Source organism: Phoca vitulina, unplaced genomic scaffold (genome assembly GCF_004348235.1).
Source record: "Phoca vitulina isolate PV1807 unplaced genomic scaffold, GSC_HSeal_1.0 scaffold1, whole genome shotgun sequence".
In the NCBI taxonomy this organism is placed as follows: Eukaryota; Metazoa; Chordata; class Mammalia; order Carnivora; family Phocidae; genus Phoca; species Phoca vitulina.
Window position 1 is genome coordinate 13,536,584 of NW_022589704.1, and position 20,646 is coordinate 13,557,229.

The following is a 20,646-nucleotide window of genomic DNA, read 5'->3' on the forward strand; positions in this document are numbered from 1 at the left end:
AACAGAGCATATGCACAGGAAATGGTTAGCGCAGATGCAAGCTCACACCAAAACCACAGGCCTGAGAAAGGGCTGGGACTACAAAGATAGATTTTTCTCAAAAGAAAAATGTCCTGGAAAAAAAAAAGTTTCTTTTTATCAATTAGATGTGCCAAAAACATTTTTCTCCAACTATCTTCTTCCCACTTATTCAGGTTATGGAATTAATGCTTTGAAAAACTATATGAATAGATTTGAGTATTAATATGCTTCTTTTGAGGTTGCCTATTAGGAAAAAAACACACTTTCTATCTCTTTTGGAAAATAAACAATCACTTGGTATTTGTTAAGTATGTATCTGGTGTACCATTCTCCTCGCTTGATGAAGGAAGTGGTCAGTAATGCCATGACTTCTGATTACTGTTAGCAAAGGGCAGTAGTAAAAACAACAAATATATAAGACATACATATTTTACAAAGAGCTCTCCCCAATTATATAATTTGCCTAATGGCTTTTTTTATTATATATTTGCAATAATGAAAATTTAAGTTTTTATGTATTAAAATATTATTTTTTTTCTTCTTTAATATCTGGGATTCCTGTATTAAGAGGGTATCACCCTATCAAGGAAAAAATTACCAGTAAAACATAAGCAAACTAATAAAACCCAAAACCATTTCCTTGAAGAGACTAATACAATAGATCATCTCCCTTAAGAACCCAATTAAGGAAAAAAAAGAAGAAGAAAAGAAAAGGAAGAAGTAAAAAAATCCCAGATTAAGAACAAGAAAAAAGATAAAAAGAAACAAATTAAATGTTAGTAAGAAGAAACAAAACCTGTGGGACCACTGGGTCTTTTTAACCAAAGCCACTACCAAATGGGGGGGGGGGGAAGGGTTTTAAGTTAAAGGCTTAAGAGACATGACAACCAAAACAATGCGTCTTCAAGGATTCAATTCTGGATTGATGAATCAGCTATCAATAAAAGGTATTTGGGAAACGGAGAAATTTGAATGAACTGGGTGATAAAAGTTATTAAAAGAGTTTTGTTAATTAAGTTCAGTGTATTAAATGATACTGCAGTTATGCAAAAGAATGCCCTTACTTCTTAGAGATAAATGCTGAATTATTTAGAGTTGAAGGGTCATGACTTGTCTAATTTAAAATGGTTAAATATAGCGAGGTGTTATATGGGCGTTCACTGTATTCTTTTTGATACTTTTAAGGCATGTTTAAAATCTTTTTATAATAAAATTAAAAAGAACACATACTAGGGGAAAATAAATAAATCAATGCTAAATGCAATTCTAAGGCAAATGTTTCTAAAACTTGGGAAAAATGGGTGATATTCTCAGTAAAATATAAATTATGAAGAATTAAAAGAAGATGTGTAAATCTTGAGTAGGCCAATTACAATAGAAGGGATTTGAAAGTGATTATAGATCTCCCATTAAAAAATGCTCCAGGACCAGATGTTCCCACAGCTGGATTCTATTTCAACCTTTGGAGAACAAATGATCCCAATGTTATTTAAATTATTAAAGGTCATGAAAAGGGACAAAAATTGCACCAATCCACTTTAGGAAGCTAGCAAATATTCCCGGCAACATGTAATAAAGTTCATTCCAAAAAAGAAAAAGTGGCCAATTTCATTCATGCATAGAGATACAAAACTCTCAGTGAAATGTTAGAAAACAGATTTATTTTTATGTTACTCTCTTTAAAAAAATAAAAGAAATAATTATAATTTTATTATATGTCAAGGTGCATTTTTGTGAGAATAGAGGGTATCTGGAGTTATCAATACCTCGGAGAAGAGGAGGAGAAAATCGAAATGCCTAGAAGAGTAAAGTAAGTACAGGGTTTAATTATGCATGCAAGAAATTGAAAAGTTCCCATTCTATATTTACTAATCATTTCCTTCTTCCTCATATCAAGCCAAAATCTGCCTCTGAATAATATTTACAGATGGAGGAATAAAGATCCCAGGACATTAATTCCCTAAGGCTAGACTACAGATTAAAGACAAAGTAGGAAGGAGAATCCAGAGGCTGGTTTTCAGTTGAAACTGATCTTTTCTTTCAACTGTGTGCCTCTCTTTGACTTCTCCCCCCCCCCCCCAAGGATTCCAATGGATTAACAGTGCTAGAATGCCCTACTGCATGTGGATTATGGGCAAAATACACAGCCGGGCGGAGAGCTTCACATTCACATTCAAATCATTACCTTCAGTGTAATTTTCTCCCAAAGAGTGATCTCTCTTATAAACACAGTAACAAATCCATATCAAATTTAATACTGTTGCCCATAAACAACATGGGAGCACTCAGCTTTGTCAAATGGCTCTAGCAAGGACTAATGTATCCCCACATATATTACATCATTCAAATCATATTTTTCTTGTTGCTTTATAATATTCCCTTGGCAAGGTGAAAAAAAATTATACCTTATGAAATAGTATCCAACCAAAAAGCCACTCTATGTGAATTCAATTGTTTCATTTTTTTCTTAATATTAAAGAAGAAAGAAATGTTTACAGCAAAGTACCTTTCTTATATTTTGGTTTTACAATTCTGACACTTCATTTACTTATTGCTGAATAAGACAAGTTGTATCCTTTTTAATAGCCAAATTCAATTATTTTAATTTACCCACCCCAATTATAGTAACTACATTGTCAGGGCAAGTCACCTGCTTCTTTGGGCTTCTTTTCCTATTACAAAAAGGTAGGATATATATACTTTTCCCTCAATAGGGAATCATGAAGGAAGGCTTGATACCATATCAGAAAATAATTTTAACTGAACATTTGTATTCTTATACCTTTGTCCTTTTATTAATAGCAAAACAGGCCTCCTTCTAATTTCCATGTTATTAAATTCTCTCTCAACTCTCTCTCTGGACAGTGGGGACAATATTACCTGCACATATCTGCCTTTTAGGATGAATGATTTGAGAATCAAATGATATTATGAGTGTACTTTGTAAATAGTGTGAATTAGACAAACTTGAAATAGTCAAGCCTCCAGACATGCTGATGTCCAGGCTGATCCCCAGGATACACTGGACTTGGTATCACCTAGGAGAAGAGGCTTAATGCCATGGAATTAGTGCAAGGGATATTTGTTTCTGCAATCAGTTAGTATTAAGACTTGAACTGACACCCAGGTCTTCAGACTCCTAAACTAATCACTAAATTTTCACACCATTATACCACTAGGTATTTTGGAAAAGACAGTACAGTTTTCACGTTTATACTTATTTGGTTATGAAAATTTTCCTTTCTTTACACATAATACCGGTGTAATCAGCCTTGGGCAAAGTAATAGAGAGGATGACAGGTGAGAGCTATGGACAACTTCATTTTAAATAATCAAGGGAAGGAAGGCAGGAAGGAAGGAAGGGAGGGAGGAAGGAAGGGAGGGAGGAAGGAAGGGAGGGAGGAAGAAAAAAAGAAGGGAGGGAGGGGGAAGGAAAGAAGGGAGGGAGGAAGAAGAAGAAAATTCCATGTTATTTGGGCCATTTTTTTTTTAATATTAGAGACATAAGAATATAAAACATAAAATGTGAACACAGGTCCTAGCTGATAGAGTCCATCTCCAAAATCTTACCCCCCCGCTCACTAATGTTTTGTAAGTCAGTTTCTCTATTTCATATTAAGCCGCGTGGAGGTACAGACTAGGCATTATGGTTCTAGGCTCTAGGCTCCCATGGTTTGGGGTGAGATCCTGTCCATAGTTAATATTCCATAAATGTCTGTTGAGCAGGTTTATTTCTTTCTGATTGAATGGCTTGATCCATGTCAACCCAAATAAAGAGAAGAATGAGAACTTGATAATACTTGATTGTAGACTACACATTCTAAATACTAGAAAATATAGAATGTAAAAGCTTAAATTTGAGGTCATGGAACAAAATTTGCTGCCACTGATTCCTAAAATGCCTCTTCTGTGAACTTTGGGAGCTTCTTTAGTGATCCATCTAGAATTATAGACAATGAGGCATAAGATCAGTAGGCTGAACAACCCCATTTTACAATATCTTAAAATGCAGGGGTACCTGGGTGGCTCAGTCAGTTAAGCATCCGACTCTTGACTTCAGCTCAGGTCATGATCTCAGTGTTCTGGAATCAAGACTCATGTCAGGCTGCAGGCTCAGTCGGGAGTCTGCTTGAGGATTCTTCCTTTCTCTCTCTCTCTCTCTCTCTCTCTCTCCTTCTGCCCCTCCCCCACTCACTCTCTCTCTCTCCTTCTCTCTCTCTCTCAAATTAATAAATCTTAAAAAAAAATTAAGAAAACAATATATTAAAACACAGATGAAATAATATATTGTGAAACTGTATTCCAAGCTGCAGTACACTATGTTATTATTGGATGTTATTATTGGACATTATTACATGATAATGGTGAATATTATAATATAAAGATTATATTGTTATTATTGTTCATGAAATTCCAGAGTCGTTGATTTGGGTGAAGACACTGTCTTCAGAATGTCTGGATGTCCACAGTCTTGCCTGTACAATGGCATTCTGCTCACTGCAGAGGTTCTTATGAGAATTGAATGTATTCATGTATGATTAAATGTATTAAATAAACGTATCAAATTGTTATGTGAAAGATTTAAAAATTCCTAACTGTTCTACAACTCTAGTAACAAAAGTATTCCCTGAAGTCTCCGTGCTAGGTACTTTTTAAGAAAGTTGAACTGACTTCCATAAGCCTTGCCACACAGGTACCCACTGTTATCCCTACTTTTCAAATAGGGAAACTGGGGTTTAGAGAGTTTCATAACCTGCTGGAGGAAGAAGTAAAACTGGGATTTGAATCCAGGCAGTTGGAGTCCATAGCATGTTCTTGTAACCACTATTCTCAATACTAGACACCACTGAAGATTCACTTGTTTCGTTAACTAACTGTTCTCTGAGAAATGGGAATCAGGATGGGTATGTTTCTGTATTGGTGTCTTTTAAAATGAAAGGGGGCACATACAGAAGGCAGAATGCAGCCAAGTGAGGTGACTGAAACAAAGTGGGGGTGGAGAAGATGAAGTCCAAGCAGAAATATGAGCCAAGAAACCTAACAGACTTCACGGCATTTTTTTTAGTTTTGAATTGTATTGAATCTGTAGCTATGACCGTTTTCTCACTCTTAATTTAATTTCTTTATAACATATTATTCTGTTTGTTTGTAAATAGGTTATTGTATGTGTGATACAAAATTCAATAAGCACACAGGGTGTAAGTATAGTACAAGGTGTATACTATGTTCTAATAATTGTACACACTTCTGTCTCCCAGCCGTCAAGTTCCCTTTCCCAGAAGTTACAACTGTAATCTGTTGCTTGTGCAACCTCCACCACAATTAATTTTGGAACATTTTCATCACCTCCAAAATAAACCTTGTACCCATTAGCCATCACTCCTCATTTTTTTCCAAGCCACTGTAGCCCTAGGCAACCACAAATCTACTTTTCTGTTTCTCGATTTGCCTATTCTGGATGTTTCATAAAAAAGGTATCTTAAATATGTGGTCTTCTGTGGCTAGCTTCTTTCCCTCAGCAAAATGTTTTCAAGGTTCATCCAGGCTGTACCTCATAACAATACTTCATTTTTTTAATGTCAAAAAATATCCCATTGTATGGGCACACCACATTTTGTTTATCCATTCATCAGTTGATGGATATTTGGATTGTCCCTACTTTTTAGCTGTCAGGAATAATGCTGCCGTGAACATTGTTGTACAACTCTTTTCGTGAATATTTTCATTTCTCTGGGAGTGGAATCGCTGCCTCATGTGGCTACCCCATGTTTAACATTTTGAGGAACTGCCAAACTGTTTTCCAAAGCAGCTGCCTATTTTACATTCCTACCACTGATGTACCAGGGTTCTAATTTCTCCACATCTCCCAACACCTTTTTTCCCCATGTTTTTCATTATGACCATCTTCATGGGTGTGGCATCTCACTGTGACTTGGATTTCCATTTCCCCAGTGACTAATGATGTTGAGCACTGGCCATTTGCATATTTACTTTGCAGAAATGTATGTTCACATCCTTTGCCCATCCTCCCATTAGGCGATTTGTCTTCTCCTTGTTGTGTTACATTGATTCTTTGTTTTTTTAAAGACCTTGTTTTTTAGAGCAGTTTTAAATCCATGGCAAAATAAAGGAGATACAGAGATTTCCCCCTGCCCCCCACCCCTTATCCATAGCCTTCCCCGTTATCAACTTTCCCCACCAGAGAAGTACACTTTTACAGCTGATAAACCTACATTGACACATCAAAATCACCTCAAATCTATAGTTTACATTAGGGTCTTCATAGATTTGCTTTTACAAAACATCTTAGCCAAATCTCTCCAGGGAACCCAGAGATAGGTGACCAGCAGAGAGTCGGAGTTCCAAATGAGCAGACCTAAAATCCTGTTTCTGCAGCAAAGAATGTGTGTGTCCCTGCTGTGGCCAAGGGGAGACATTCAGCTCTCTGTTTTAGCATAACTAAAACCTAGGTGACTGTCAAGGGCTGAGGAATGTCCCAGTGAGCACCGTTATGGAAATATCCTGAGTTTAAAGGCCACTTACATCTACCTTCCTTCTAGTGTGACCCATGGAATGGACATCACACAGGGTATGGATAGAGCGAATAGACACTTGTTCCTTAACTTTATCAAATCTCATACCCATGCTCCGGGTGACCCCCTGAAGCTGGAGAAAGTAAAATTCGTAGTAATGAATCACAAGTGATTTTCTGTTGCTTGATATGGTTGTGGTTGGAGAATGGGTCGTGTGGGTTACTCAGTGTTTTGGATACTCAGTGCTATACTTAGGACACTTTTGATTACTATGGCCTTCCTTTCCAGCATACCTTTCTCTCCTCCTTTTTGTCTTCCCAGGCCTCAAGCACTCTGAGCTCTGGGACGGCACCAGCCCATCTAGGGCCTCGGGAAAGTCATCCCAAAGCCGGTATTTATTGAGTGTCTACTATGTGCCAAGCAATGCTCAGAAATCAGGGACAAAGACTAGACATCTCTACTTGGAAAGTTCAAGTTTATTTAAAAATGTCTTATCTCTCTAGAGAGAAGGTGCATTTAAGGGGATCAACACAGAGCACCCTTGTCAGAGGAGGGCATGGTTTAAGGATTTATTCATTTGTCACCACAGAGGTAACCACCTACTTTGCTTACTCTTAAAGGTGACCCTGTTCCCATATTGCCTAGCAATGTGAAAGCAAATAATGTAAGACCAGTACTTTCTTATGAAGGATACTGTAGAACCAACAGATATTTCAGATGGCTCTTCCCAAATCTGACAAAGCCTCTGCCCATCTTGATTTCCAGAATGTGCTGAAATGATGTCCAATCAATACCTCTGATTAACTGAATCCCAGATAGCAGAGGGCCGACTCAAGCACATTTATCAGCTGCTCAAGATTTTATACACAAGTGCAACCCTGTGTTAAAACTATGTATTGGCTTTGGAAAAAATGTCAGGGTCATGGGTCTATAAAAAGCAGTTAAGAAAAACCTAGAATACTTAGGAGTGGTTGTCCTGGATCTCTCCAGACTAGTATCCTAGGGGCCCAAACTGCTCTTCTCCACAGCCAGCCCCACACTGAGTTAAAGAACCACCCTGGGTGTGACTCAGGAGAATTCTTAGTAGCTTTAATCAGCTGGCTGGAGACAATGTGCAGACCAGAGGGATGTGTGTTAAGAGCAGGAGCAGAAAAACAACACAAGTGTAAGTCCTCCCCATAACTGACCCCCCCACACACACACACCTGGTAAACCCACAAGTCCGTTCTAGCCCCCTCACTCTATCACATACACCCCTCAAAGCCTCTTACACCACTTCACCCTGGTTTATTATTCTTTAGCTTCTATTATCTGAAATGTCCTTGTTCACGTATTTGAATTCGTTTGTTTAACTTGGTAATTTGCTACCTCCCACCCCTAACCCAAAAAACGTACCAGCCCTACACAGCTTTAAAGCAGGCCTGGTAAGTTCCCCTCCTTATCCCGGGTTTCCAAAACAATGTGAATTGGTACATGGTGGGCGCTTAATGAATGAATACCGGTTGAAGTGTATGACTTCCAAGGCCCTGAAGAAGGACTTTGGGCAAAGAAGACTTCTAAAGGCTGGCCCTGGCGATGCAGGAGAGTCCCAGCCACCAGACCCCTAATTAGCCTCTGACCCCTTCCCAAGGATGGAAAGACCCACTAAGCTGCGCCCGCGCCCATTCGCCAGCCTTGGAAGGTAAGGGGCTAAATCGGCAAAAGCGGCCAGAGCGCCAGCCCTGCGAGGAGCCTCTAAATGGGGGCGAGAGGCGTGGGCAGGCCCCGCCCGGAACCCCGCGGCGGCCGCCCCGAGCCCTCCCCCCGCGGCCTGCCGGTCCCCGGGGCGACGGGGACAGCCCCGGCCGGCCAGCTGGAGCCGCCCCACGCGCGCCCCGCGGCCCCCGCTGCAGAGACGCCGCCGCCGCCGCCGCAGCCGCCGCGCCGGGGCCGCTCGCCGAGTTGGCTGCGCGCGCCCGGGGAGCGCAGAGTTTGCAAAGTCGTCGCGAAGCTTCGGTGGAGGAAAGGGGGTGGGGGAGTGGGGGTGCGAGAGAGAAAAACCCGCCTCTTGCGAGTAGAGCGAGGAAGAGGGGGGGAGAGGCTCCGAGTTCCGCTTCCTGAACGGCGGGTGGGTAGAGAAGGTTGGCGCGGGGAAGGCCGGCGGGACGCGCGCTCCGGGCCCCCGCGCGAGCGGCGCGGCAGGCGATGGCGGGCGAGCGGACCCGCAGGTTCACCCGGAGCCTGCTGAGACCCGGGCAGGCGGCCGAGCTCCGGCACAGCGCCGCGTCCGCCGCCGCGGTGGCCGTCAGCAGCCGGCAGCAGCAGCGGGTGAGTGTGGGGCGTCCTCCGCTCCTTCCCGCGCGCCCGGGGCGCCACGGGGCCCCGAGCCTGGCCTCCCTGAGCGCCCAGTGCGTCCCTTCCCGCGTCCCCTCCGCGAGGCAGCGCCACCGACGCTTCCTGGCCAGGGGCGCGCGCGCGGGGGGACCGGGGACACTCAGAAATGCAGAGCGTGGGAGACGACGTGTGTGGGTTTGGGGGCTGGGGAGGTGGCGGGAATGCCTCGCGAGTCACATCGGCGCTAGGTTGAGGGGTGCCAGTGACCTGGGGGGTAGGGGGGTCTACGGGAGGGAACCCCGCTGTCCTCAGGTCTGCGCGTGTCCCTCACCCCTGGCGACTGGTGCGCAGCGAGGAAGGGATGTGACCCTGAGGTCCTCGCTCCGGCTGAAGCTGGGAGCCCCGCGTTAACGCTATCGCAGAAATAAATGTCCTTCGCACCACCCTCCGTCCACGCGGTAAAAAGCCACAAACCACTTTATACGCCTCCAGAAAGGGCCGGGGGAACCGGCTGGAGGAGACGTGGGTCATTAAGTATCCAGTGGTTTCCAGTATTTTTCTAAGATGTTCACGGGGTTCTCCCGCCAAGATCGCTTTACTGGTTACTTCCTCGTTGAAACGCCTTCTAAGTTCTGGGTGATTTCCGCGGGAAATCCCTGGGGCAACAGCCAGCCATTCCGTCCGATGCCCAAATCCTATCCGTGTGTCTCCAGATGCTCATAAGTTCCAGTAGGTGTCACACTGCAGGGTGGAAGTGTCAGGAGAGAAAAAAAATTAAAAAATCAACTCTGGAGGGAATGGGGAGCGAGTGGGCAGAATGCTACAGTCAGACGTGGGCTCAACAGCCGCACTCTTGGCCTGCCTCTGCTGGACCGGAATCCCACGCTGTGGGTTTCATTTTCCTTATTGCCAGGAAATATCATTAGGAATTAAACGGCTTCTTTTAAGAGTGTCAAAGAAAGTGTTACTCTTGCCAGTCACCCCGAAGAGGGAGCCAAGAGCTGCCCGGAGCCAGTTCCCACAGCCAGGACTTTTCTCTAAAGCCAGAGGTCGGAAAGTTGAACAGAACGGAAGCTAATTGCCTGGCAGAGGGAAGAGGCATCAGATGTCCAAAAGGGTGGCGGTGATTGGAGTGTGGCCAGGGTTGGTGGCCAGGGTGCCTTCTCTTTTCCTTACCACTGGCTGCACCCCTGTGCCAGGGGCTGCCGGTGGTTCGGATATCAGCACGCACAATTTCAGGGCAGGAAGGATAAACTGTCAGAAAGGACATTTGGGGTGGAGGGGAGGAAGGTTCAATTCGAGTAAAAGTGGACATAACAAGAAAATCTTCAAACATACATAGAAAATAAATTTTACTTTGGAATGATCAGTCCGCTTTGTGGATTTGTCATTCCCTGCCATTTACTTTACAGTAACGTTATTTTGCAGATTTGTTTTATTGAATCTCTGGACCGATCTGGTAGAGAAGTGCAGAGAAATAAGTAGCATGCATTTGGAATGAACAGCTCTAAACGTTGTTTTTGATTTTTGTTTTGTTTTTAAGGGGGTTCTCCTGAGTTTTGTAGTGCTAGAATTTCTATAAAGAATTTGTGTTCTAGATACACGCACATTACTTACTCCGAATTTATGTCAGTCTTGAGATCCTAGGGTATCTTGTCAAAATGAATAAGCTCAGTGTCTTACAAAGAGTCGGGGGAGGGGCCGACTCACTGGCAAAGGTGTCCCTGCCTCCCTCCCCTCACTTCAGCACCTTGGCCAACACTCCTGAATTAGCTTTTGCCAGGACATTTCACTGGATCTTACACATCTAGTCAGGCAGTTTGGGCAGCGATTTTGGCAGCAAGAAGACACGTGCTTTGAATTTCATTCTATCAGGTAACTCTTAAAGGGAAACAGGAAGGTGATGAGTTCTCTGAGTTGGCACCCACACTCAGTAGGATTCTGTGGAGCAGAGCATCCCTTTTGAACCTAAGACCTTCTAATTGGACTATGTGTGGAGACTAATCCTGGCTTACGTGATCCAATCCCTTAAGATCCTTTATGTTTGTTGCTTCGAGTCCTCAAATCCTGGTTGTCAAGGGAGAATATTAATAGGATAGGGGAAGAAGATTATGGGTAGCCCACTTCAATACAGTCAAGTAGAATTGTGTGTATTGGAGCAAGCTGTCATCTATTGAAGAACGTTTGAAAGACACTAGAAGGTTCTATTGAGAAAAACTGTCTCGCTGCTAGATTCATACAGTGCCCTTTCTAAAAACCCTGTTTGGGGGACCCAAATCCTCCAGAATGTTACAGAGAGATTGTTGTAGTGTTGGACCTCTGCTCTATCCAATAAGAAGAGACAAGGTTGTCAGATTAACAAGGTAATTATGAGTTGCAGACTCTGAGAATGGGATATGTGTATAATATATACATACTCTTACACACACATACACATAGGACATGAAAGCTTCAAAATGTGTGTGGCTTATGGAGAACACAGAGCAAAGAGATGCTGAGTGAGAGCAGCTGACTAGGAGGCCAACTTTGAGGGCAGTTGCTGAAGAAAGTAGAGCTATAAGCCAGAGCAAACTTGATTTCAGTTTTAACCCAAGGCACCGTGGCAGGCTCCCGTGCAGGCAAAAACCTCACCTGGGCCAACTTTATTTTGCATCCCTCTTAAGAACAATTGGGAAGAGATATCCGCACTCCCACGCTCACTGCAACATTTTCACCATAGCCAGGATACGGAAACATGCCTAAATGTCTGTTGAGGGATGACTGGATAAAGAAAATGTGGTATATATCCCAACCTTAAAAAAGAAAGAAATCCCACCATTTGAGACACAGATGAACCTAGAGGACATTATGCTCAGTGAAAAGTCAGACACAGAAAGACAAATACTGCATGGACTTACTTTTATGTGGAATCTAAAATAGTAAATCTCATAGAAGGAAAGAGTAGAATGGGGGTTACAGGGGTAGGAGGTAAGGAGGCGGGGGGATGAAGAGATGGTGGTCAAAGACTACAAAGTTTCAGTGACACAAGATGAATGATTTCTATCCAATGAAAAGCATAGTTGACAATACTGGATTGAATACTTGAAAGTAGCTAAGAGGATAGATTTTTAGTAAAATCTCAACACACACACAGTGGTAACCATGTAGGGGTGGTGGTTAAGTTATTTAACTTCATCCTGCTGATCTTTTCACAATATAAACATATATCAAAACATCAAGTTGTACTCCTTAAATATATACAATTTTTATATGTCACCGCATTTCAATGAAGTTCTTAAAAAGGAAAAAACAGCAATAATAATAATACATAACAGTTATGAACAAAAGTCATATATTTTAAAAAGAGAAATATTTGCTCCTTAGTTATTCTAAAATTTTTTCATGGAAAACAAATGAATCACAACTCATGCTGAGGCCCATCTCAGGATCGAATAGAGTTTAAGTGATTTCCAGACACCCCATTCATGGTAGACCCACAAAGCAAGCTTCTTTAGAGCAGAATCTCGGCTGAAAAATGATTAGAAACATTTCTTCCATGTCAGTGGGAGAGTTTTATTGAGTGTTTTCTTACTTTGGTTGAATATACATGCCACGTTGGCCTCAAAGTTGTAATGCCACTAATTAGAAATTCTTTACAGGAAGCTATTCTTTTAAAATGTATGAAGTGTATTTGTATTTTTGCGTGAATTAGTTCATTTATATAGCTTTCTATAATTCATTAAACTATAAACCTAGGATTTGTACACTTTTCTGCATACATGTTTGATAGCATTTCAAAAGAAAAATGATGACTTTTCTGCTGACACCACATTCGGTCTGTCACTTTGAGAGAAATAGAGCTTATTTATGGAACATGGTGGCATGAGTCAGAGAAATGGAAGACCAAGGAACAAATAATCATCTGGTCAACTTTTGCCTAAAGCCTCTTATGTATTTCCCAGATGGGAACCACTTTATTTACATGCACTCTTGAATGCATTTATGACATTTACTCTGTTGTTACACAAAAATTCCGCTGCAAGTCATTATTGCATTGTAACTAACTTTATTAGCTTCTTTTTTTATTATTATTAGCTTCTTCTTTATTTATTTTTATTTATTATTGAAGTACAAATGACATACAATGTTACATTCATTTCAGGTGTGCAACACAGTAATTCTACAATTCTACACATTACTCAGTGCTTACCATGACAAGGGTAGTCACCATCTGTCACCATACATTATTACAATATTATTGACTGTATTCCCTATAGTACTTTTCATCTCTGTGACTTATTTCCTTTATAACTGGAACTTTGTGCTTCTTACTCCCCTTCATCTATTTCATCCATACAATAACCCAACATCCATACAACAACCCAATAAACACCCCTCTGGCAACCACCAGTTCACTCTTTGTATATAAGAGGCTTTTGTCTTTTTGTTTGTACATTTGATTTGTTCTTTAAATTCCACAAATAAGAAATCATAAGGTATATTTGTCTTTTTCTGGCTTATTTCACTTACCATAACACCTGCTAGGTCTATTCCTGTTGTTGCAAATGGTAAGATTTCGTCCTTCTTTTTATGGCTGAGTAATATTCCACTATATATGTATAGTGGAATATTTTATATATATATATATATATATCTCACATCTTCTTTATCCATTTGCTGTGGATGGATGCTTGGATTGCTTCCATATCTTGGCTTTTGTAAATAATGCTTCAATATACATCGGGGTGCCTATCTCTCTTTGAATTTGTGTTTTTGTTTTCTTTGGGTAAATACCCAGTAGTGGAATTACTGGATCATGTGGTATTTCTGCTTATTAACTTCTTTTAAAGAGGAAACGTCCTCCCAGAAGTGATTGTACTTACCCAGTATGGGTGTACGCAGAAAGCATAAAGGGTAAGTGGTTGAGAAAGGGCAGTATTGACTGCAGTAATCACAAAAATTCCATACACTCACTTTCCTTTGACATTTTGTAACTTCTTCTGTCCTCCAATCATACTACTTTTGATAGTTTAGGGAGCTTTGAATAAGAAGCAGAACCTCTGACAGACCAAAGATCTTCAGTTGAGAAGTAATGTCTGTAAACATGTTTACAGGAGCAGAAGGAAGAATTTCCTCTCCTCTGAACTTGATGATATGTAAATGGTTGAGAGTAGGAGGGGCTTCAAACACTTGTGTGGGAGATACTAGAATTTCCAAAAAGTCATATGCTGGGAGTAAGAGTGAGTGATAGATGCAGAAAGTGATAATGAAAAGAGAACACTTGTCTTAATGTCTGCAGCTCGGGTTCAAGCAGGATGCGGAGCGAAGGCCTGTCTGTTGGGTGCCCGCAGCACAGTCTCATTTGGTTTGGTTTGGTTTGGTTTTGACAGGGTTCTTCATAAGAAGGCTGTTTACACTTTAGCAGAAATCATAATCACACGGCTTATGTTGTTTGTGTTCCTTCATGAGGAACGTCCCTGGCATGGTGAAGAAGTCAACACTTAGTTTACGACATCAAGGTTGAATGTTATTGATTATATCAACTACTACTGTTTTTCCTTACTTCTCAAGTGCATTGCAAAAGTGACTTTGAAGATAAACAGTAACAACAGGGCATCCAGACAACTTCTAGATGGGTCCAAAAACAAAAAAAAAGAGTGTGGTTCTTGGCTGTCTTCTTCTTCACATCGATTTTCCCTGAAGCTTCGCAAAGAGAAAGAGCAGTAATACATGTGTCAGGATAAACCACTGACGGAGAACCCACGAAGTGCCTGGCACGGAGTTCAGTGTGTAATTCTCAGAGCCATCCTATGAGGATGTTATTATTGTTACAAATTACAGAGGAAGCCATTGAGACTCAGAGGGTTAAAGACCTCACCTAAGTTAAAGAACCTCTCTTGCATCCTAAATAGTAACTAGCAGAGCGTTACCTTCCAGTTCTGTAGTGGTTTCCAGCAGCATCTCTAAAGTGGAAGGCATGAGGAGTTGAGTTTGCTTGATGTTGCACTCTGATTGTTAGCTCTACCTGAGGAAGTGGAGCTCTGTCCTTCCCATTGATAATTGAGAATACCTATCAGTGCCCACTCCAGCTTTCCTCTGAGGTTAGAAGCCAGAGAAGAAGCTGTTCCAAGTACCCATAATAATGTTAAACCCTCTTACGGCAACCAGAGCTCAACTGTTAAGTCCTTCAAATATAAACTTGCTCAGCCATCGCTATGCTATCTATCTGGCAAAGCCAAAAACATATTGTGAAAGAGGGTGGGGTTATTTCTTCTCCAGTCTACTTCCGACTAGGACAGGCTGCTTCTCCATCTCAATCACTTCACCCCACTCCAACAAGTGCCTGAAATTTTCCAGTGCATCATGTGTCCTTGAGCACATATTTTCATTTAACTAGGTTGTGTAGCGATTCTTTTTTCATCCACTTTCTTATTCAAAGGAGTTATTCGAAGTGTCTTAACAAAGATGCATATAAAAATTATAGTGAGTTAGGGGGTAAATAGTAATATTAGCAACAACAAAAAAGCAATATTAGGAAAGTTAGATGTTGTCAAGAGTAGGTTAACGGAGAAGGATTAGTGAATACAGTGCATAACCATTAAGTCCTATAGTCTTGCTAAGACTGTTTCCTAGAGGCCAAGTCAAAAAGGAAAACGTGATCAGCCATGAGATTAAGAGGTCTGCAGCGTAAAAGAAAATAATTTGCTCTATACATGTTTGACTTTAACTTATACTGAGACTCAAGAGACAAGGCATTTTTTTTTTCTGTGATTTCTCATTCAGGGCAGTATAGAATCACCTGGGAGCTTGTTAGAAATGCAGGGTCCCAGTCCCCATGCTAAATCTACTAGAAGAGAACATGTATTTTAACAAGATCCTCTGGTAATTTATAAACATATTAACATTTGAGAAACACAAAAAATAAGCTACAACTGTAGCCATAATTTTGCGGTATATTGTCTGTCAAAGGCAATTGTGTGAGGCTCCAATACAGTATAGTTTATTCCGTGACTCTTGGAAAAAGTTGCTTGAGGCAAAAATAAAGTTTAGATCACCTAGAAATGTATGAAAATGGGATTGGTTCCTTGCTAAGTGACTTTGGAAAGTCCCTTGATCGTTTGTGTTGTATTTTCTCCTTCACGCAGCACCTTAACTGTAATACAATCTTAGCTTCCAGGTTAAGTAAAAAATTCCATAACGTATATGAAATAGGCAGTCTGAATCTGCAAAAGTTCTGACCCAGGTTACAGTCCTGAAGACGAGTTCCAGGGTGAGGCCAGTGTTACCCTGCTTACCAGAGAATTTTAAAGCAGGATCACTACAAGTCATGAAGGACATGCAATAATGATTCTTCATTGCTTTATAAGATTTATGTTGCTATCATTGAAACCCTTAGTGATTTGAAAATAATTGGTCATTCCAGAAAATCTGATTGCTAGAATCAAAAAATCATGAAAGTTTTTTTTTTTTCTCTTCTAGTCACTGAGTCTCAGAAAAACATGATGTCTCTCCTTCACATAGGAATGTTCTAAGGATGGAATTCTCTGGAGTTAAAGGTCTAGATTTCCCCGCATGTTACGATATGGTCCAGAATTCCTTTGACTGGCTGTCTTTCAGCCTGTTTTGGGACGCTCTTTCCTCTCCTCCACTGTCCACGAGCACTTTGAACAATCTGGCCAATTCGGGAGTTGGTGTAGGAAATCTCAGAGCCTGTGAGTCTGGACAGCAGAATTCCAACCCTGGCTCTGTGACTCTTTGCCAAGTCATGCCTCCTTCAGCAATCTCCGTTTTCTCATCTGTGAAATTAGGGGATTAGATGATTGGGTCCTTGCATTTGCCATTCCTCTGCCCGAGTTCTCACAGCTTCTCCTCCTCTGTCAGATTCTCAGATGTCACTTTCTCAGGGAAGTCATCCTGGGTCACCAAGTGAAAGGATGTTCCTCAGCCTTCCCTCCACTGCAACTTTCTGTGTTCCATTATTATCCTTTATTTTCCTCGTGGCTCCGACCACCACCCAAAGTAGATCTTTTTACTTATTTAATTTCTTGTTTCTCTGTCCCAAACTTCCTCCTTTCAGATATACGTGCCACTGAGAGATGTGTCTGCTTCACCACTTTTAGACTCTATTTACTATATGAAAGTAAGGGGAGGGGAGTCTCCCTTTTCACTGCAAACGAAGTGCTAAAAGCAGCATCAGGAGAGTGGGCTGGTTGCACATTCGTGAGCGATTGTAATGGAATTATGACTTACAAATGGCCAGTTTGTCGGCGTCTGCTAATGATGTCCCTTGAGTCATCTTCTTCACAGTGTACCCGGAAAGATAGTGAGCCCATCCTGTGTGCCAGGGACTTGACTCGTACAATCTCTTTTAATCCTCATGACAAGCACACAATAAAGTATTTTTATTCGTATTCTAGAGACGAGGAAGGAGATGTGTTGAGGTCGGGCTTACCCCAGATCAAATGACTAGTCACGGATGGATCCCGGAGCCACAGGGAGGTAGCCCAGCTCCAGAGCCAGTGTTCTCCACAGCTGCTCTGTCCTGCAGACCAGTTCCCCCAGGCAGATGGGCAGGCAGGCAAGCCTCATTACACATGCAGTTAGCATCCAAGCGAGAGAGAGCAAGGACAGAAAAGGAAACCCTAGAGTACTCGCCATAGGAAGAGGTCTTGGAAAGGAGCTTCTTAACAAGAGAAGACCTGTGGCCACTTTTGGTCTGCTCAACCATTCCTCATTCATGACTTCTCAGTAATGCAGGCTATCAGGAATGACTCCAGCTTTGGACACTGTGTCCGTGCTCAGTCGTTTTCCTAGGAGTGGGTTAAGCTTTGCAAACAAAGCCTCCTTCCACTCTGAAAGGGGCATCATTTGATTCTTCTTCTATAGAAATACATTTCTGACACAATAAGCATGGAGTAATTGGGTTGCAGCATTACATCTGCTACATTGTCTTCTGTAGTCTTGATTTTGATGCTCATGTTTACAAATGAGAGGAGTTTTTTTTTCCCACTAAAGTGAGATTTGTTTGCTCTTATCTTTCACTTCAACGTCAGTCAGCTGGAAAGAAATGCTTGTTTGCTGGACGCGACATGTTGACCTACATTAAATGATGTAGAAATAATAAAATTTAATGAATGTGACTGAGTGGCAATAGAGAAAAACACTTGCCTTTGAAAATGTTAATATTTTGCAATTGGATTGAAGTGGAAACACCTCTGAGACTAGAAGAATTAATGGACCCAAATTAGGCAAAGTTCCTTTAGTTGTGCTGCTAAATGTGAAAATAGTCAGTTTTTCTAATTCAGTTTCAACATACCACCTCTCCTGACATGGAATTTGGGAAGCTTGGCAGCTCTTTAAGCTAAACACCAAAATGGCAGAGTTTAACAATAGGATCTGGAGGGCGGTCTGTTTAAAAAGATGACACCACAATGATCTTTACTTTATATAATTATTCTAGTAATTACCAATTTAAGTGGCTAATTAAGGTTGTCAAAATGGCCAGTGACTTTGGCCTTTCAAATCACACATTCTATATAAAGAACACAGGCGTGAACATTTGACGTGGCAAACAAGCAAACAAAAAACTTAAACAAAATTTACTACTCAATGAAATGTAATAATTAAATTATTTTTGAACATCCATTGTTAATTTGATTAGCTCTTAAAAATCCCTTTGTCACTGTTCTTTAGAACGAGAAAATTGTTTACAGCTGAGTAACTTCACAAAAATGAAGAGTGATGTGAAAGCCCAGTGACTTTTTTGAAGAAGAAAATTCAAATACGGATACCTAATATTTGAAGTTATTTATGTTTATGCTTTTACATTATTTATTTAAAAATCAGACATTTAGGGGCACCTGGGTGGTCCAGTCGGTTAAGCATCCAACTCTTGATTTCAGCTCAAGTCGTGATCTCAAGGTCGTGGGACTGAGCCCTGTGTTGGGTCTGTTTGAGACTCTCTCTCTCTCCTTCTGCCCCTCCCCCTGCTCGCTCCCTCTTTCTCTCTCAAATAGATAAATAAATCTTTAAAAAAATAAAAATGAAAATCTGACATTTATTCAAAAGAGGATTTCATTTCCAAATGAAAAGTATTCCAGTTTGCTTTAAAGCATATCTATATGCATAGCTTATAAGGTCTCCCTGTATGTGAAAATACTAGTAATAAAATTTACTGGCAAACTGGCAAAATACGGACAGAGAGGTTCTTTCAGGACCTTTCTGAGTGCTACCGCAAGAAGTTCATTTATTAACTTCAATTTTTTGAAGTCAAAACCATTATGTTGCTGTTATCCAATCAATTTAAAAAAAAAAAACAAAACTGATGTATCTTCTTTGCCATTAGGAAGCAGTGGCCTCCAGGTTGTGCCACCTTGACCAAGGCTTTAAGCTTCTTTGGGTTTCCGTGTCTTTAAAACAAGAAGGTTGATGAGAGACTATGGACTCTGGGAAACAAACTGAGAGTTTCAGAGGCGAGGGGGGTAGGGGGGATGGGTTAGCCTGGTGATGGGTATTAAAGAGGGCACGTACTGCATGGAGCACTGGGTGTTTCATGCAAACAATGAATCATGGAACACTACATCAAAAACTAATGATGTAATGTATGGTGACTAACATAGCGTAATAAAATTAAAAAAAAAAAGGTTAGACACTGAGACCTTTAAGGACGCTTTAGTCCTAAAAACCTAGGGAGTTCTTATTCTTTTAAAGAGGTTTTCATACGGAATTAAAATATGCATATATTTTTTTCATTTTAATAACACCATTATTGATTAAGATATCTGATTTTAGCAACCAGAAGAATTGGTTCAAATAGGCTACAAGCAAATTTGTTTTTCATTGATGAAAATGGTAGCACAAAGTGATTGTCGAGGATGTAATGGAGGGAATGGTTGTTCATATACCCACAGGACGGGCCAAGGGGATAAGAATTGGCAAAAGGACAGTCAGCAGTGACAAAGGTGTGCGAGACAGGTTCTTCCAACCTAGTGGGGGCTCCAGTGCAAGGTTGCAGTCTCATTTCCCTCTTTGCCTTCCTTCTGAGAATAGAAAGACCCATCTGCGTTAGGAGAGGGAACTTTCCAGTTCTCGTGCCCTGGTCTTTGGCTTACAGACCTGGCCAGGCTCCTCCCAGCCCCGACATGCCCTGAATATAGGTGAGTGGGGGGCGGAGGGGGGGGAGTTTGAACTCTCCTCCAAGCTCTACACCTTCTCCCTGCCAACAAAAAAGCAAGAACCTCTCTCTTGCTAGTTCTTTGTCGCTGTTTTTTGCCTCTGCCTCTATCACCTCCTTCTCACACCTGAGAAAGGTAGTATTATCTGTCTCTGCCCTAGTATGATTTCATAGGTATTAGAAAGATAGCAGAGTCTTCTTTCTGAGATTGTTCACCCAGCAGCCCGATCCCCAAAGGTCCAGAGTATTTCATTCAGCTGTTGGAGATTAACCTTAAATACACAAAATAGCTATTGACTTAAATTCAGGCCAAAGGGAAAATCCATTCCCCAGCAAGTATACCTTGGAAAGGGCCTGGATCCCTTGGGACAAAAGGACATAGAAATGGGAGACTAGTGGTCTCGGGGATCATGTTTCATCACTTTACTGGTAGCTAGTCTGATCTCTGGCACAGTTAACCACAGCCTACATGACCCTGGTCCCTGTTGCCTCTCCTAGACCAGGAGGACCAAGCGTGGTTTTGCCTGCACATTTCCAATACCCGAGAGGCCTTCAGGGATAGGCAGTATGGTTATTGGTTTCCATGTTCCCGGGGCAGCAAAATGTCTGGCACATAGTAGATGTTTA

The 20,646-nt window shown here is 41.4% G+C and overlaps 1 protein-coding gene across 2 annotated transcripts in view; it reads left to right on the plus strand.

Moving 5' to 3' along the window:
• Positions 1–8,574: 8,574 nt before the first annotated feature.
• Positions 8,575–20,646, plus strand: part of DOCK10 (dedicator of cytokinesis 10) — a 255,238-nt gene continuing 243,166 nt past the window's right edge. For both annotated transcript variants that reach the window (XM_032401129.1, XM_032401125.1), the window contains exon 1: positions 8,575–8,861. In XM_032401129.1, coding sequence (XP_032257020.1) covers positions 8,739–8,861 — 123 coding nt within the window. In that variant the 5' untranslated portion in view covers positions 8,575–8,738. The remainder of the gene's footprint in view (positions 8,862–20,646) is intronic.